This window comes from Beauveria bassiana (genome assembly GCF_000280675.1).
Source record: "Beauveria bassiana ARSEF 2860 unplaced genomic scaffold BBA_S00034, whole genome shotgun sequence".
Taxonomy (NCBI): domain Eukaryota; kingdom Fungi; phylum Ascomycota; class Sordariomycetes; order Hypocreales; family Cordycipitaceae; genus Beauveria; species Beauveria bassiana.
This window is the reverse complement of record NW_007930869.1, coordinates 1-15,011: the sequence shown is the minus strand read 5'-3', so window position 1 is coordinate 15,011 and position 15,011 is coordinate 1. Positions and strand designations below refer to the sequence as shown.

The window sequence follows — 15,011 nt, the reverse complement described above, 5'->3', positions numbered from 1 at the left end:
GACAAGGCAGTCGGAAGGACATCTGGAAGCCCAGGACAGGGGCGCAGGCGCTGAAATGTCGACAAATATTTGCCCTGCCCGGTCAGAGCCCACGTGAGGAACCTCTGCGAGCCTGTTTACGCCGAGTCACTTGGCTGACACGTACCACAGACTCTCCTTTACCCAGGGATTCATCGTCGGGCAGATATCCGTTGTTGTGATACTTGCTGCTTTTATAAAGTTTTTCATATTCGGGGATCCTCCTTCATCGGATGTCACGGCCTCTTTACGTGCAACTGAGCGCCGCTCCAGGACTCTGGCACACAAGCAATCTCTACTCACGCTAAGATCTCAGGGCCATCGTGTTGGTCAGGCCTTGAATCGCAAAAAATCAACAGTCCTCCGCAATCCACCAGCCCTGACGATTGGCTCAATTCTCAGCAAGACGTACTATAATGTCGATAGCCACCAGCCAGAGAGTCTGGATTGGTTCAATGTCTTGGTTGGCCAGACGATTGCCCAATTCCGTAGCGATGCCCAGCATGACGACGCCATTCTCAACTCCCTGACAAAGGCGCTCAATGGCACTTCGCGACCAGATTTTCTCGACGAGATACGTGTGACTGAGCTAAGCTTGGGCGAAGATTTTCCCATTTTTAGCAACTGCCGCATAATTCCCGTCGACGAGGATGGTATCAGCTTGGGCGCAGGGATACGTTTTGATCCTGCCACCGCAGCGCGTGACGGCACACGTCTTCAGGCGCGAATGGACGTCGACTTGAGTGATATGCTCACTTTGGCGGTAGAGACTAAGCTTCTCCTGAATTATCCCAAAAAGCTTTCGGCAATTCTGCCTGTTGCTCTTGCCGTGTCGGTCGTTAGGTTCAGCGGCACTCTGTCGATATCGTTTATTCCTAGCAACCCGTCTCAAGCTACTCCAGCCATGATGTCGTTCAACTTTCTGGACGACTACCGACTGGACTTTTCTGTCAGGAGCCTTCTGGGAAGCCGGTCTCGACTGCAAGACGTACCCAAGATTGCACAGCTCGTCGAGGCCAGGCTCCATAAGTGGTTTGATGAGCGGGCTGTAGAGCCGCGGTTTCAAGAAATTGCTCTTCCTAGTCTTTGGCCGCGCAAGAAGAACACGCGAGGCCCGGATGATGCGATGGGCGAGGGTTCGGGTTCCATTGGCCGCGCGAAGGGCAAGGACGCTGAGCGCGAATACCGCGAAGATATGCGCAGCAGGGACTCATTTGGCGATGCGGAGCTACGTGATGCGGCTTCTATGCGCCAGAGACGGTCATGGCGAGACGAGGGTGATCTTGCTATGCCGGGTTCACTACCTGGGATAAGACTAGATGCGCGATCATGACGGCATTGCCGTATACCTTGAAATTTATACTCCGTTGTTCACATCTTTCAGCTGTCTCGTAGAAAAAGCAGGGACGTGTTTAGTTCAAGCTTTTGATACGAGTCGAAAAAGGGCAATGCGTCATTTTCATAACTTGACTACTCCATAGTTATGCTGCCGTTGCTAATTGTGTTTCTGATGACGTGTCCCCGTTTTGTTTTGCACTCTGGACAGTAATCAAGACGCTATTTACTTGAGGAGCCCAAAATGAGAGTTCGTGAGCAAGTACATATTTTGCCACCAGCAAATTAGGCCCCCTACTAGGAAGACATAGTATGGAATCGTCCACTTCAAAAGCGTGCCTTTGCTTGTGTTGACTGGTAGCCAGTATGGTTCCATGTACCCCCAGACACGCGGGAGGCCGAGTGAGTTGCAGAAAGCGTGTACGAGCACTACAGCCAAAAGTGACCCGGTTTGGAGGAAGAGGAACGTGACGTATGCTCCGAATAGGGATGTATATGCCAGCTGGATAATGGTACGCGCTACTGCCGCATAGATGGGAACTCCAGGGTTGGTGAGACGGAACTCGTAGAAATGGTGAACGTGAGCACAGCCAAATAGAAGAGGCGACAGGAATATGATGGAAGAAGGGCTAGCCTGGGCTAATACCAGGAGCGGAACTACGGCAGAGCGAAAGAGACATTCTTCGGTAACAGGTCCCTGTAGCACATTAGCCAATGCATCATTTCAAGTGCAGTTAGCGTGTAGCCTACAGCGACGATGTTTCGCCACTCTGGCCAACTCTGCCAGAGGCGTTGTAAGCCTGGTAATATATGGTGCCAGCCACCCTCAATGAAAAGGCTCTCGTAGAGAGGGGCAGCGAAGAGGATGGCCGTTAGAAGCAGGACCTTGGCGGATTCGACCAGACGGATAGGCCAGTAGCCCATCAAGTAAACGGCGGGGTGCAGTTGGGACAAGCGGTATGCTGTGATGAGGGTGACGACGGAGCAAGCTGTGGTGGAGAGCGTCACGGCTCGCACACGAGCACGGATTGTAGCAGGATCATCTCTGGAGCGTGACGGAGAGGGCCTTGTCGTATCTGATGCGTAAAGCGGCAGCACATAAATGATGGAATACGCCAGCTGTTGGTATGTGTCAGTATCAGAAATTGCAGCGGTTTGCTTTTGCATGGGCGGGCGGAGGCTCAGCACGGCGAGGTCTGCGAACGACGTACCATCAGCCCGGAGGCCTGGAGGATGCTTAGCTTGGCGGTTGGAGCAGCCGCTGTGGTTTCCATGATGGCCATGTCCGTATACCTAGTGGACTATTCGTACGTCGACCCATCCGGCCCGGCATGAGCAGGGAGGGTGGTTGATAGCAGTCGAGCCCCGATCACTGGGTAGTAGGGGTCGTTGGGCGACTCAGCGCCGTGGTTGAGCTTTCCGCCGCTGGTTTGGCGTGGTGTGGGGCTTGGGTCAAAGTTCAAAGTGCCTGGACTTGGGTCGATTTACGTGTCTTGTCTTTATCAGTAATCATGGATTATGAGCGATGCGATGTTCATTGTCAGGAATCATTAGATGTTCAATCATAGGTTTCGCAGCCAGCTTTTGATGGCATGGCTGTACGCTTTTAGATGGTGGGAAGGTACGTTGCCTCGTGGACAGCGCGCGGTGTGGTTGCCATTTCTGGCATCGTCTATTTTTCGTTTCCGTCTAGGTATTTTGTTTTCCTTGGCATAACAACAATGCTTATTACTCAACTCTTTATTTACAAGTAAATACAAGCGCGCACACTTTCAAGCCAAGCTGCTGCGCTGAGGTGCGTTCAGGTTTCGGAGTGGGTGCGACGCGTCGGTTGGTACACGAAAACGCGCCGAATGCTAAAATTACCTCGTGCAGTGGGCCCTAATCTAGCAATTTCATAATCATGCAGGTCGCAGATGTGCAGTGCATAGCGCTGCATTAGCTTGGGTGCACTACTACACTAACTGCTAGAGTTAGTCCGCCTTCGCCTTAGGCCACGACAGCGTGGATTTGTTTCATGAAGCGCTTGGAGCTGGTGGCAGGCGCCGGCTGTAGCATGCTGCAGTTTGCTTGTGCCGAAATTTGTTTCTGATCGGGGCCTCTACATGTCGGGTGTTGCGTGCGCCAGGTAGCGTGCGTGTTTGAATTCTAGATGCGACCTGTCCAGTCGTTCTTGCGATGGTTTCTGTGGCTGCGACTAGAGCTGCGATTCGATGGCTGCATGGCAGCGAGTGCACACTGTTTTGAGTACTCTTGATTCGTACGTGATTATCCATTCTGGATCCCGCCAGTACTCAGATGCGTACGAATAACTGGTGGACGCAAGTGTATCCAACCAGTGGTATATATTTGTTCAGTCGAGAACGTTACTCGGCCGTTCCTGTAGGTACCAGCGTTGGCTGTCCCTGCCGCTCTGCCAGTTTCACGGGTGGTCGCAGCAAGCACATGACCACCAGCACAAAGCATCGGTCAGTTGGCAGTTCAGATAGACATTGAGTGCATCATGGCAGCATCAAAGAGGACGGTCACAGCAAGAGATCAGCTGATACATACAGTTTACTACTGTTAATATGCAGGGCCATCCATCAGAGCGGTCGCACCACATCACACACACCCGGTACCAATCTGGCGGGTATCACAGCGACGGCCAAGAGACCTGCCTGGACAGAATCTGAGTTATGAGCTAACAGCAGCCATATCAACGCCCAAACGTCATGGCTGATATCGCAGAGCAAAACAGCAAGCAGTACGGGTAATCTGTATTTATAATATGTTACAGAGCGCTAGCAAAAAAAAACAAAGCAGCACCACAAACACGAGATGAGCTCCTGCAAGCCCCCCGTCTCGCACGCTCACCGCAAGAAGCTGCGAAGAAACAACTCGGCACAATCTGGCGCGACATGTTTCCTCGGCCTGCCCAATAGATGGCAGTGCCGAATGGAGCTGGAGTGGCTCCGGCTGCAGCATGTTATTAAACTTCGCCGCCACGGCCACTTGGGCCACTAGCTGCAGCCTCTGCGCTCGAAGGTACCTATTCCCCTGACTGACTTGGCCGGCCTGGGCGGCACTGGACCTGCATCATCTGCATGTCGGAGACAATGTGGCCCTGCCTCCATGGCCAGTGGAGTTTTCCTTGTCCAGTTGGCAGTAATACCGTCTCTGTCATGTCATACCCCGGCTCATCCTGTGGCTTGGTCGCGCCCCGGCCGGTGCACACATGGCCAGCGCTGCGTCTTGTGCCAGGCCTCTCTCCTCCTCAGCCAGCAAAACTCATCCTTTCATTATTTCGCTACTTCCTCTTCAGTCATTCATTCATTCAGTCATTCGTTCAATTGTTTGTTTTCTCCTCGCGCACCATATATGTAATTCTGTTTCAGTCTACACGATCGTTCATCTTCATCTTCATCACGGCCCTCTTATTCCTTAATTTTGTGTCTTGACACCACGCCCGTACCACATTCACCACTCAATGCTCCAATTGGTCGCATATCTGCTTCTTAATTCGCCAGCCTAATTCAGCGACAACAACGTCGAATCTTCAAAGAGTTTGTCTATTCACACAACATAGCAACGGCCATACATGCCAATTACAGCCACTCGCGCCAGTCACCGCTACTACACAGCAGAGTGAAAGTTTACTATTCTGGCCTTGGAATCAGGAGCTGGAACCGACTTTGAAAAGAAAACTCACAATCTGCGGCCATAACACCGGGCAATGGGTCTGAAAAGCACGTTAGCAACCGCCTAAGAGCGCTCAGCCATGTCAACCCCACGGCTGCCTTTGCAGGACCGCACCAACTTACAGAACAACCTGCAAATTCGAGTTGTACCGTACAGTCCCCCTCGCCTCAGCTTAGATTACTCGACAGCAACGCAGCTGGATATAGGCAGCTGCAGCTCATCATCTGAACTACCACAGGCGAATGTGCAAGTTTATCAAAGCGACACGCCGCAGACACAGCGGCAGCCTGCTGACTCAAGCCCGGTTTTGTCAAGTCCAATATCGCCACTGGGGCAATACTCGAGGTCTCCTTACCAAGACACGTACGGACGCAGAGCCAGTACGCCTCGGCGGCCATCTACATCCTCTTCGAATCGCCGTCTCAAGCACCTCGTCAATGTCCATGCTGACAAAACCTTCTCACTCCTGCCACAAGTCGAGTGTGAATCTAGCTCGCAATACTCGAGCTCGGCCTTGGATTCGACGCTCCCCAGCACATTTGGCAGAAATTCGTCCGTCACATTTAGTCACGGTAGACGTAGCTCAATTCTGGCATTGCAGCAGCAGGAATCCGCACCAACATCGCCAGACGACAAGACGCCGCCCCGGCCAACCGCAAACAAAGTCGCGAGCACATCCTCACCATGGAACTATGAATTTGTCGGCGGACTACGCAAGGTATACCAGCAAACCCCCGCGTCAGACCTGGATCAGTCATTCTCACCCATCGCCACCCCAAGCAAGGCGCATCTGCCGCCGCCGGGCACTACCAGGAGCTTTGCGCGCGCAACCTCAATGCTCATACCGCGAAAACCACTGCCCAGCTCCTACTCAGAAAGTCCGGCCAGTTTGTGCTCTCTAAACGTCAGAACCATTGAGAAAACGCTGTCTACGAAGCCCAACGTTCATGCTCAGCCGTCGTTAGAGTCCATCCTCTTATTACCATCAAGTGACCAAAACTATCGAATTCTCGGCGATTCTGGCTCCTCCGACTATTCTCTGAGTACTCAGTCGCGCCCAAGAACCGAGGAAAGTGAACCCAATTACGTGAAGCTCGATGGTGCACCATCTCCGCCAGTCGCCGGTACCCCTGCATCAAGGCTTAAATCCGAATACTCGAGGGAGAGTTTGATCGTGGCGCCTCTCAACCCCGCAAGGAAGCTCTTTACCGACAAGTCTGTCTCTGTCAAGCTCTCACAGGGCCGGTCGTCACCCAGATTTCTCGCGACCTGGTCCGCTGTGATGAAGCCTGACGCTGCACGAGCCCTATTCGGATCCAGAATATATCCTCCGAGATCTCGCAACGCCAGAGCGCCTTCACAAGCCGGATCTTCCACAGTTACACCCGGAGCCCACCAGTGTCAGTCACAACCACCTCTATCCACTGTTTTTCCAGAGAGCGAGAGAGAAAAGGAATGTCGTTCCATATTCATGTCGCCGTTTGTTACTGAAGCTAGCACGAGCCGAATCAGCCCCGAAGTCTCCCTTACTGATCAAAAAGCTGGCGAATGTTCTTTCACACGACATTTCACGCCGACATGCGAGACACTCTACCGGCCGCATGCCACTTTTGCAAAAGGAGGAGAAATGGAATCCAATTCAAGCTATCGCCTCGTCGGACATCAAGATGAACATGGTGATGGTTTGACGGATTTGCGCGATCTCTTGACTCGTCGGCCCTCAAAAAGAGGCGTTTTCCCTGGCTTGACGCCCAACTACATATCAGATCGCAAGCTATGGTCTTCTGCAAGCGCCAGAGCAACTAACTGGGCGATACCAGCATGGGCAAGGTAAGTCTGTAGAAAGCCGATCCAGGACCTTTGACAAAGCTAACCATCATTTTCAAGGTTGTACTATGGCAGTGGTGAACGTCGTTTTCTCACTCATCAAGCTTCCCATGATTCCATTTGCTCTATACATAGGGACAATCAGATGGGTACCTCAGCTCCGAGGCACTCCCACAGCTTTGAGGGAATCAGAACCGCTTCACTGCACCATCTGGAAGCTCCCCCAACTGATGATGGTGGACAGCCCATCACTGTCAGGAGTTCCCAACCTGACCTGAATTGGGCGCGAACACTAAAGAAGCAGACGTCGAGTTTGTGGTCGCCACATCTGCGACGAGACAACAGGGCAAGCGCATACGGAATCTGGGACCCCCCTGCTGGCGCTATATCAGTAGAAGGTTGCATCACTGCGCGGCGAAATGTCCAAGTGATGCTTTTCATGTCTGGATTTCTCTTTCCAATTGGTGAGTACTGCTCTGATCTGTCTTCTCCAGGCTAGTGCGACAAGGCGAACTAACATGTGACAACAGCATGGATGATTGCCGCGTTCATACCGCTTCCCACCAATCGGCATCTTGAGGAAAAGAATCTCCAAAGTACTAGCCACATTGACCTCGCAGAAGATAACGGCGCAAGCCCGTCTCAGCTTGCTAAGGAAATTGCTCTCTTCAATCGCGCAAAGTGGTGGAGAGATCTCAACCGGGCCATGGCCGTGATTGGCCTTTTAATCATTGGGGCATTCGCAGTTCTAATTGCCCTTGGCGTTCAGCAGCGGTGGAGGTGACAAGAGTCAATGGAATCTCACCATGAACGGAGCGTTCCGGCTCTAACGCCTTCCGATTCAATACTTTCACAAAGCTACACTTTTCTTCTTCGGCACACAGTTTGACCTTTCTACATGACGCCTGTATACGAATTGCACTGATTTGTACGATGCACGATACTTTACGATATTGAAAATTCTCGGCGTCAACTCAACAATCCCTTCTTTCAGCAATTACTTTATTGTTTACAATGTTTCCTTACACAATTCATACTACGTTCGAATTCAGCACGATACACGATTTCGAAAACGTTCTCAAATGCATACACAAAAGCAATTTCCTCTCTTCCAGACAAAGACGCGCTAGGCTGTCGGTGCAGCCAGACAGCCAGCAAAGTCTTGTCATTTGTTGAATTATATAATGTCGGACGAAAAGGGAAACAGCCAACCCACTCATCGGGCTCGCTCTCCTTGCCTTACGACAAACGATACTTAATGTTTCTACGATATAAATATCACGTCATTTTATTCTTGTGTCCTTCCAAAATTTAGACAATGTAAATAAGATGAATGCATCTTGCCCTTTTTTGAAGTCACTTATACTTCGCCATGACTGTCTCTACCGTCCATCTTGTAAATCGCAATGGATTATGGTGGATCGTGTACTTAATGCTTCTTTGGGTGGTGGGGCAGGTTCGGCTTCCCTTCGCCGGTGCTCAGGAAGTTTTCTTCTGAAGCGCCTCAACCTCGATACGAATCTCTTCCATGGCTTCAGAAATATCTCTCTCGGGGTCTTTGGAGATACCGAGAATCGGGTGGTTGCCCGTGAGACTATCAGTGCTGAGGGACCGGACAAGCTTCGCGTTGGCCTTTCCTTGTCGCTTCTCAAGCTGCTTTTTTAGGAGAGTCTTGCCTGGGGAGGCAAAGAAGGCCAGCGAAGTAAGGGTCCAAACGAGGGCGTAGAAGTAGACGCGAGACCATGCCAAGAGAGATCCTCTGAAGCTGAGCACTAGGAACGGCATGGTAGCAAATGAAAAGGTCACCTGTGTGATGAAGAAACTGGCAAGGTCATAGTACTTCTTGTTCTTAGTCGGCTCTCCCGTGTTTGCCTCCAAGAAGAATGGCCGAACATGGCGTCGGAAGTCTGAGATTGTCAGTCAAAAGTTTGTGTGAATAACAATAGCGCAAGGACTGACTCTTGGCTGCAGTCTGTATCAAGCTCGCAAGAATGAAAGTGAGATAGTAGCCGGGGTAGAAGCCGTGCCAAAGAGCACTGGTAGCAAAGGTGATCATGCTAGCTCGAAAGCCGGGCTTCTTGCCTCGGGGGGTAACACGAAGGTATACGTAATTGCGCAGCCAGTGATTCGTGTTCATGTTCCAGCCACCGAGATAGGCTCGCGGATTTTGTGCCGTCTCCACACCGATGGGATCAATGTTCTGTAGACGGTTCCACGAAACCTTGCCAGTGACGGAGTCAACACCATTATATCCGAGGCCAGCAAGTATGCAGGCCCCTTCAGTCAGGGTCCAGACGCCGTAATATTTGAGACGAGTGACGACTCCAGTCGCGTACATGATAAAGACGCGATTGAGGAAGCCTTTCTGCATGTATGTGTCCGAGATCAGGACTTGATGATTAAAGTAGCCAGCCAAGAGAACGAAGAGGCCGACCCAGACGAGACCAGTGAGGGCCTTTATTAAAGCCGGCGTCCCACTACGAGGAATCCTTCGCTTCTTTCGCGACGGGGGCTTCTTGGATGGGTCGACACCTGCAGGAATATCGAACATGGTCGTGTCGATCCATCGCTGATAATCGATATAGTCAAAGGCAGGACCGGCGAGAAGAGAGGGAAAGAACATCACGTACGCACAATAGTCCAGTAGTTCGGGTACCTCCTTCAAAGAGCGCTCTTTTTGGAAATCAGTTAGTTGATCCTCAGGAAGCTGACCGTCGGCAAGATTCCAGCAAAAGGCACTCAGTTTCATGAGGAGGACCATTTGCGCGCCAGTAATATCGATAGCGGATGGATCATTCCGAGTCTGACGCTGAATATGACTGATGGACATGTGCGCCATCAGAAAGAGGAAACCAAGCCATGGCATATATGGGCTTTTCTGCAGGTATTTTGCAATGCAATACGCACCGACAGAGCTGATGGCAATGGTGCGAAGGCCGCTCCACAGGTCGAAGAGCCCAACGAGGTAGAACAAGGAGGTGCTGTGATGTGAGCGAGACGTCAGAGTATCGGCATACGGGAATGAAAAGCTTACCCAATGATGAATACATTCTTATAAGCCGGCTTTGCATCAGGTATGCGCTTCAAAAGGCCAGCCAGTGGGTAGGAGAGCAGAAAGGAGAAGATGATCTTGACTGCGAATCAGTTAGACTCTGTGTGGACCTCAGTCCAATGTATATACATACGCTCATCGGGGTTTGATCCAACAATGCCCGATAGAGCTTCGAATGCTGTAAGATCTAGTCAGCTAGGCATGCACAAGGATGGATGCTTCGATGCAAGATGGCCATCAGGCAGGGGCGAGGGGCGAGGGGCGAGGGGCGAGTGACGAGGAGCGAGGACGTACGCTTGTTGATCAAGGGGATCATTGTACGCGAAGAAGCTCAGATCCAAAGTGCAAAGCACGAAAGGGTTATGTTCCTCAACATGGGAAACTCGAGAGGAAAAACGTTAATTTCGAGCTTGCATACCGCCGCAATTTGGTTGGGGAGTGGAGCGCGGATAGACGAGTTCAGGGACCAGGCAAATGTCAACAACATCACCTTCTTTTAGCAGGCGTTGGCGCAGGTAGGTAGGCACGTAGGTAAGCCGAGTGGGCCCAGGCAGATGCCCATGTTGGAACCCGTGCATGCCGTCTCTAAAACCAGAAGAATTTCCAAAAAAAAAAAAAATAGGATCTAAATACCTAAATGACTACAAGAATACCACCAGAAAATTGGGACGACCGCCAACGTGCCGTTACCTCAAGACGCGCGATTTCTCTTTAGTGATGGGAGAAATTGGTAATGTTGTCTTGACGTCACTGCCTGACTACATACCTCGTCACATTCGCTACTGAGCGTTATCATAGCAGGCAATGTAAGTTGGTTGGCAAGCTCAAGCAAGAGCGACACCCCATTAGACACTCTGACGTCTCTTTCGAAATTCCGCTGACTGTTTTACAAAAACATATACAAGAGATTGGTAAAACGAAGTGGCAACCGCGTGGCGTAAAACCGGGATTGCCTGCAAAGGAGGGGAATGTGCCAGTTTCAAACTTCAAGAACTGGTTTCCATGGCATTTTCCTTGGTTTCTTCATCCTTTTCGCCAGTCGGAGAAGCAAAGTTCAAATGTTTCCAATCCTCCAACTCTTCCGTGACAGAACGCATTCTGTCGCGTATACTCTCGATGGCATAGCTGCCCAGCAGCAGGCGGAGCGGCGGGTAAGAGCAGTGGGCGAGCTGCCATACAAGCTCAGCGCATTTGACTGCGCTTGTTGGTTGTCGATCTCCAAGCCACTGCACCATTCGCTTGGCATGCAAAGCCGGGGATGTAGCGTCGGAATAGCCCTCGCTAGCCGGCTTGATAAAGAAATGACCAAAACTAGGCAAAGGGCTGTCTGAATCATTGGTCATGGGCTCGTCGCGACGTACAAAGCCTGGTTCTATCAGGGTTGCTTTGATGCTGAAAATGTCCGTCTCGTAAAGCATCGCCTCAATGAGACCCTCAACAGCGTACTTGGTCGCACAATACGGACCCAGTCCAGGAACACCGAGAGCGCCCGACGTCGAGCTAAAGATGAGATATCTGCCGTTATTCTGCCGTCTAAAGTAAGGGAGCGTTGCGTTAATGATGTGCAGCGTCCCCATAAAGTTGGTCTCGAACTGATTTCGAAGGTCGTGCTCATCCTGGTCCTCGCATGAACCAATGACTCCATAGCCTGAGCAGTTGGCGACAACGTCCACGTGGCCAAAATGGTCAAGGGCGCGCTTGACCACCTTCGAAACCGATTCACGCGATCGAACATCACAGAGCTCGCCACGACAATTCTCATGTATGTTATCCATCTCTTCAGGAGTGGTTTCAAAGACTCTACCAATCGATACCACATAGTCGCCTTTGGATAAGGCGCATTTGACGAGGGAACGGCCCATGTGCCCTGTACCGCCAAAAATCTGTTCCCATTAGCGGTTACCCCTGCCCGAAGCTCATCGACGTACAATCCAAACGAGAGGATGGGTTTTGCCTAGAGGCGGCTCACAGCTGGCCGGCAGTTGAAGGCGAGGCTTGCCATCCTCGGACACGTCCATGGCTCGTGGCCGGCACTATCAAGGTCAATTCAATCGTGCACAAGTCTGGCCTCAGTATCAGACTGCAGCGGCGACCGATCCCGGGGAATGTCATCAAGAGTGTGTGGTGCTGCGCTACGGTTGGCTATGGAAGGCTGGGGTTATTTAACCGAAAGGGATATGATTCAGTAGCTGAGAAAAGCGAACTGCCGAGTTATTTAGCGACGCTGCTAATGTGGTTAGCGCCCCACCGTGCTTCAGGCCAAGCCGCTTAGAGCGATGAAATGAAATCGAATGTTTGCGGTAAAATGTAACGGTAGCAGACAGCGTAGGCAGCTGTCACAGCAGTGCTAGCTGAGTACAGCAATTCTTGATTTCTCTTAAAGTTCTTAGGAGCTACACTCTCGAGGAGTTGAATGCTCCAGGGCAATGATGCGTAGGCAAGAGGCAAGGGTCTATTCATTGGTCTCGTATTCATAATTTCAAAATGCTGAATTCTGTTCATAGTTATGTGTTCCGAGATGACGTGACCAACAGCTCACTCCTATCGGGAGAGAAACTCATTAACATACTCCTTGCGATACTTGTTATCGTCTAGTTCCGGAACACGGTTCAATGGAGTCCATTTTGGCTCGTCCTTGAATAATCGCATGGCATGGACATACTACTGTATGTTAGCGGTACTCAGTCGCACGATATATAATTCCACTTACATTGGACTCGTCAGTTGTAAATCTGTGATAAATGCCGGCGGGCAGGATAATAAGATCATCTTTGTCGAGGTGTATGCGGATCCAGCTCTCATCTTGACTTCTCACGTCGAAGTAGCCCTGACCTCCACGAATGTATCGAATTTCCTCGTCCTCGTGGAGGTGCTCGTGGAAGAAGTTCTTGACCTTTTCCTCATAGACTGGACCCATCTTTTCCGGCGAGACGAATATCTCATCACGGTTCTTATAGCCTCGTTTATTTGCGAGCTCATTCACCCCATCTATTTCAGATATGCGGTAGTATAGAACACCGAGCTTGCCCAGTGCGTCGGCGTCGACGGCCTTGCCAGAATCGTGCGCCAGTCGCTGGTCGCCCTACAATAGCAGGTTAGTAGTGACGGCGGGCGCGGTTCGACATCACACAGTACTCACGGGCAGGTTGTCATACATGTACGCTTTCATTTTAAATCGTCCTGATGTGACGAGGAGGGGTAAATTCTGCTGCCGATGTCGTCAGAGGGCGGCGTTCTTGATGGCTCACCAGTTACATAAGCCCCTCCAACCGCATGCATTCCCCACCATACATAGGTAGCTTGGTAGCTAACCGAGATCGAACCAAACCAATTGCCATGCGTTTATAACATGTCGCCATAGCTGCGACTATGCAACGCTTGTGTTCTGCCGTGGCCAGAAAGTCACAGAGAAAAATTGCAGCCTTGTAAACACCATCACTGGGTCGATTCAGGCTGGTCGAAAATGGTATCTCAATTTGTTCTCTAAGCGAAGCTACTTTTTTGATCTATATACTGACGACCGTCACAGACGCCATGACGCAAGCAAAAAGCACCTAATGAAAAGTTAGCGTAGCGGCGGATCAGAGCCCTAAGTAGAAGCCTAATCACAACCATGACACCACAACACCTGCCGAAGGCCACATCACAAAGACGCCTCCAGGAGGCTAACGTCCACTCGCATAGTCGATCCATTTTCCTGCTGCGCCTAAGATGCCAAATGTCGTCATGTTCTAGCGAGCTTCGGGGACTGGGGCATCGCGGACACCAGCGTGTATCATTTCATCAACGTCGTCGGTCGAGGGCCGCGCAGGTCTGCCCTCGAAAAGTCTCCGCCACCACCTAGGAGGATCCAAGGGCCGAGAGTCGTTATGAAGAGGAGGATACACATCTGTGAAAAAGTACCAGATGTGTCCGATGACAACACCCATAATTTCGTCCTTGGGGACATTTCCGTGCATTATGAGGCTGAAGCCCATCAGCACCCACGGTAAGTACGGAGCGGTGAAAACAAGAACGCCCAAGAAGCTGAGCTGCGTATCTGGGTTTTTCCGGGACCAGATATATACGAGGGTCGAAGAAAGCGGATGCCCGAGAAAAGGCAGAGACACGAGGGGGGACATGATAATTAGGCTAAACATTGCGTAGAGCAAAAGCCAGGAGAAATGAGCAGGCGATCGACCGGATGATTCTTCGAGAAGGCGCGAGTATCGCTGGAGGAAGTAGATGTGGAAGAGCAAATTGATCGAAAACGGGCCGAAGTAGAGGAAGGACGTCACAAGACGCCAGTACTATAGAGGATGTTAGGGCAGGTCGCCGTAAAGAGAAGTTCGGAGAGCCATACCTGTGATCTATGAAACACAGCTCGGTAGCTGTAGAAGAGTTGGTACGGTGAGACGATGCGGCACTGGACAAGGGCACTGGCCAGCAGCGTCGCTGTCGTCCACCATCGCGTGCACACAGGCGTCTCCCAAAACCAGGCCTCTACGGGCAGCCTCGCACCGTCCATCGCCTGATCCATGTGCAAGAAGGAGAGCAATGCAAGACTTGATGTTGTGGGTGTATAGTGCAGTTCCGGGAGCGGAGACTGGCCACTTTGTCATGTGTGCGATCAAGGAGTGGTGTTGGAGAAGATGCGTGTCCTGTGGTAAGGACGATGGAGACGTCACTACCTACCTTTGCTTAGGTAGGTAGGTAGAGCCACGTTGAGTGCCTATGTACCTAGGTACCTAATAACATAGATTGGCCCGGTCAGCTTTCGTAACCCCACAACGGCGGTACCTGGCCGAGAAAGGTGATGATGATGATGATGATGATTATATTACACTAACTAGGCCGGAGGCCTATCTAGTACCTCTATATATAGTCACTTTCTATAAGGTATAGGAAAAACCGTATGAAGAAACCTCTTTCCTGCCTAAGCTGTCTACATACAGTATATCTAAATAATTCCGCTCGTAATCTAAAACTCTACTAAAATACTAACTTTAAACTACTAATACTATAAGAGCTAATACCTAAATTTTATTTTTAATAATCATTATTAAATTCTCTAATAGTTAAAGTATATATATATATATATAGTTAATTTACTTAAAAG

At 50.8% G+C, this 15,011-nt stretch overlaps 7 protein-coding genes across 7 annotated transcripts; 2 read left to right on the top strand and 5 right to left on the bottom strand.

The window, feature by feature from the left end:
• Positions 1-55: 55 nt before the first annotated feature.
• Positions 56-1,351, top strand: BBA_08337 (mitochondrial outer membrane protein MMM1; the record flags this gene model as incomplete). Its single annotated transcript, XM_008603434.1, has 2 exons — positions 56-93; positions 151-1,351. The coding sequence occupies 2 exons, from the start codon at positions 56-58 to the stop codon at positions 1,349-1,351; spliced, it is 1,239 nt and encodes a 412-aa protein (XP_008601656.1).
• Positions 1,352-1,579: 228 nt separating this feature from the next.
• Positions 1,580-2,627, bottom strand: BBA_08336 (CAAX amino terminal protease; the record flags this gene model as incomplete). The annotated part of the gene is made up of 3 exons (XM_008603433.1): positions 1,580-2,050; positions 2,104-2,472; positions 2,565-2,627. 3 exons carry the CDS (start codon positions 2,625-2,627, stop codon positions 1,580-1,582), a joined length of 903 nt encoding a protein of 300 aa, XP_008601655.1.
• A 2,486-nt stretch (positions 2,628-5,113) lies between these two features.
• Positions 5,114-7,645, top strand: BBA_08335 (uncharacterized protein; the record flags this gene model as incomplete). Its single annotated transcript, XM_008603432.1, has 2 exons — positions 5,114-6,434; positions 7,392-7,645. 2 exons carry the CDS (start codon positions 5,114-5,116, stop codon positions 7,643-7,645), a joined length of 1,575 nt encoding a protein of 524 aa, XP_008601654.1.
• A 695-nt stretch (positions 7,646-8,340) lies between these two features.
• Positions 8,341-10,229, bottom strand: BBA_08334 (MBOAT family protein; the record flags this gene model as incomplete). Its single annotated transcript, XM_008603431.1, has 5 exons — positions 8,341-8,768; positions 8,821-9,842; positions 9,896-9,995; positions 10,047-10,091; positions 10,208-10,229. 5 exons carry the CDS (start codon positions 10,227-10,229, stop codon positions 8,341-8,343), a joined length of 1,617 nt encoding a protein of 538 aa, XP_008601653.1.
• A 670-nt stretch (positions 10,230-10,899) lies between these two features.
• BBA_08333 (Short-chain dehydrogenase/reductase SDR) lies at positions 10,900-11,931 on the bottom strand (the record flags this gene model as incomplete). Its single annotated transcript, XM_008603430.1, has 2 exons — positions 10,900-11,796; positions 11,842-11,931. 2 exons carry the CDS (start codon positions 11,929-11,931, stop codon positions 10,900-10,902), a joined length of 987 nt encoding a protein of 328 aa, XP_008601652.1.
• A 523-nt stretch (positions 11,932-12,454) lies between these two features.
• On the bottom strand, positions 12,455-13,082 carry BBA_08332 (ARD/ARD' family protein; the record flags this gene model as incomplete). Its single annotated transcript, XM_008603429.1, has 3 exons — positions 12,455-12,574; positions 12,624-12,995; positions 13,053-13,082. 3 exons carry the CDS (start codon positions 13,080-13,082, stop codon positions 12,455-12,457), a joined length of 522 nt encoding a protein of 173 aa, XP_008601651.1.
• Positions 13,083-13,644: 562 nt separating this feature from the next.
• Positions 13,645-14,432, bottom strand: BBA_08331 (derlin-2 protein; the record flags this gene model as incomplete). The annotated part of the gene is made up of 2 exons (XM_008603428.1): positions 13,645-14,202; positions 14,256-14,432. The coding sequence occupies 2 exons, from the start codon at positions 14,430-14,432 to the stop codon at positions 13,645-13,647; spliced, it is 735 nt and encodes a 244-aa protein (XP_008601650.1).
• Positions 14,433-15,011: the final 579 nt, after the last annotated feature.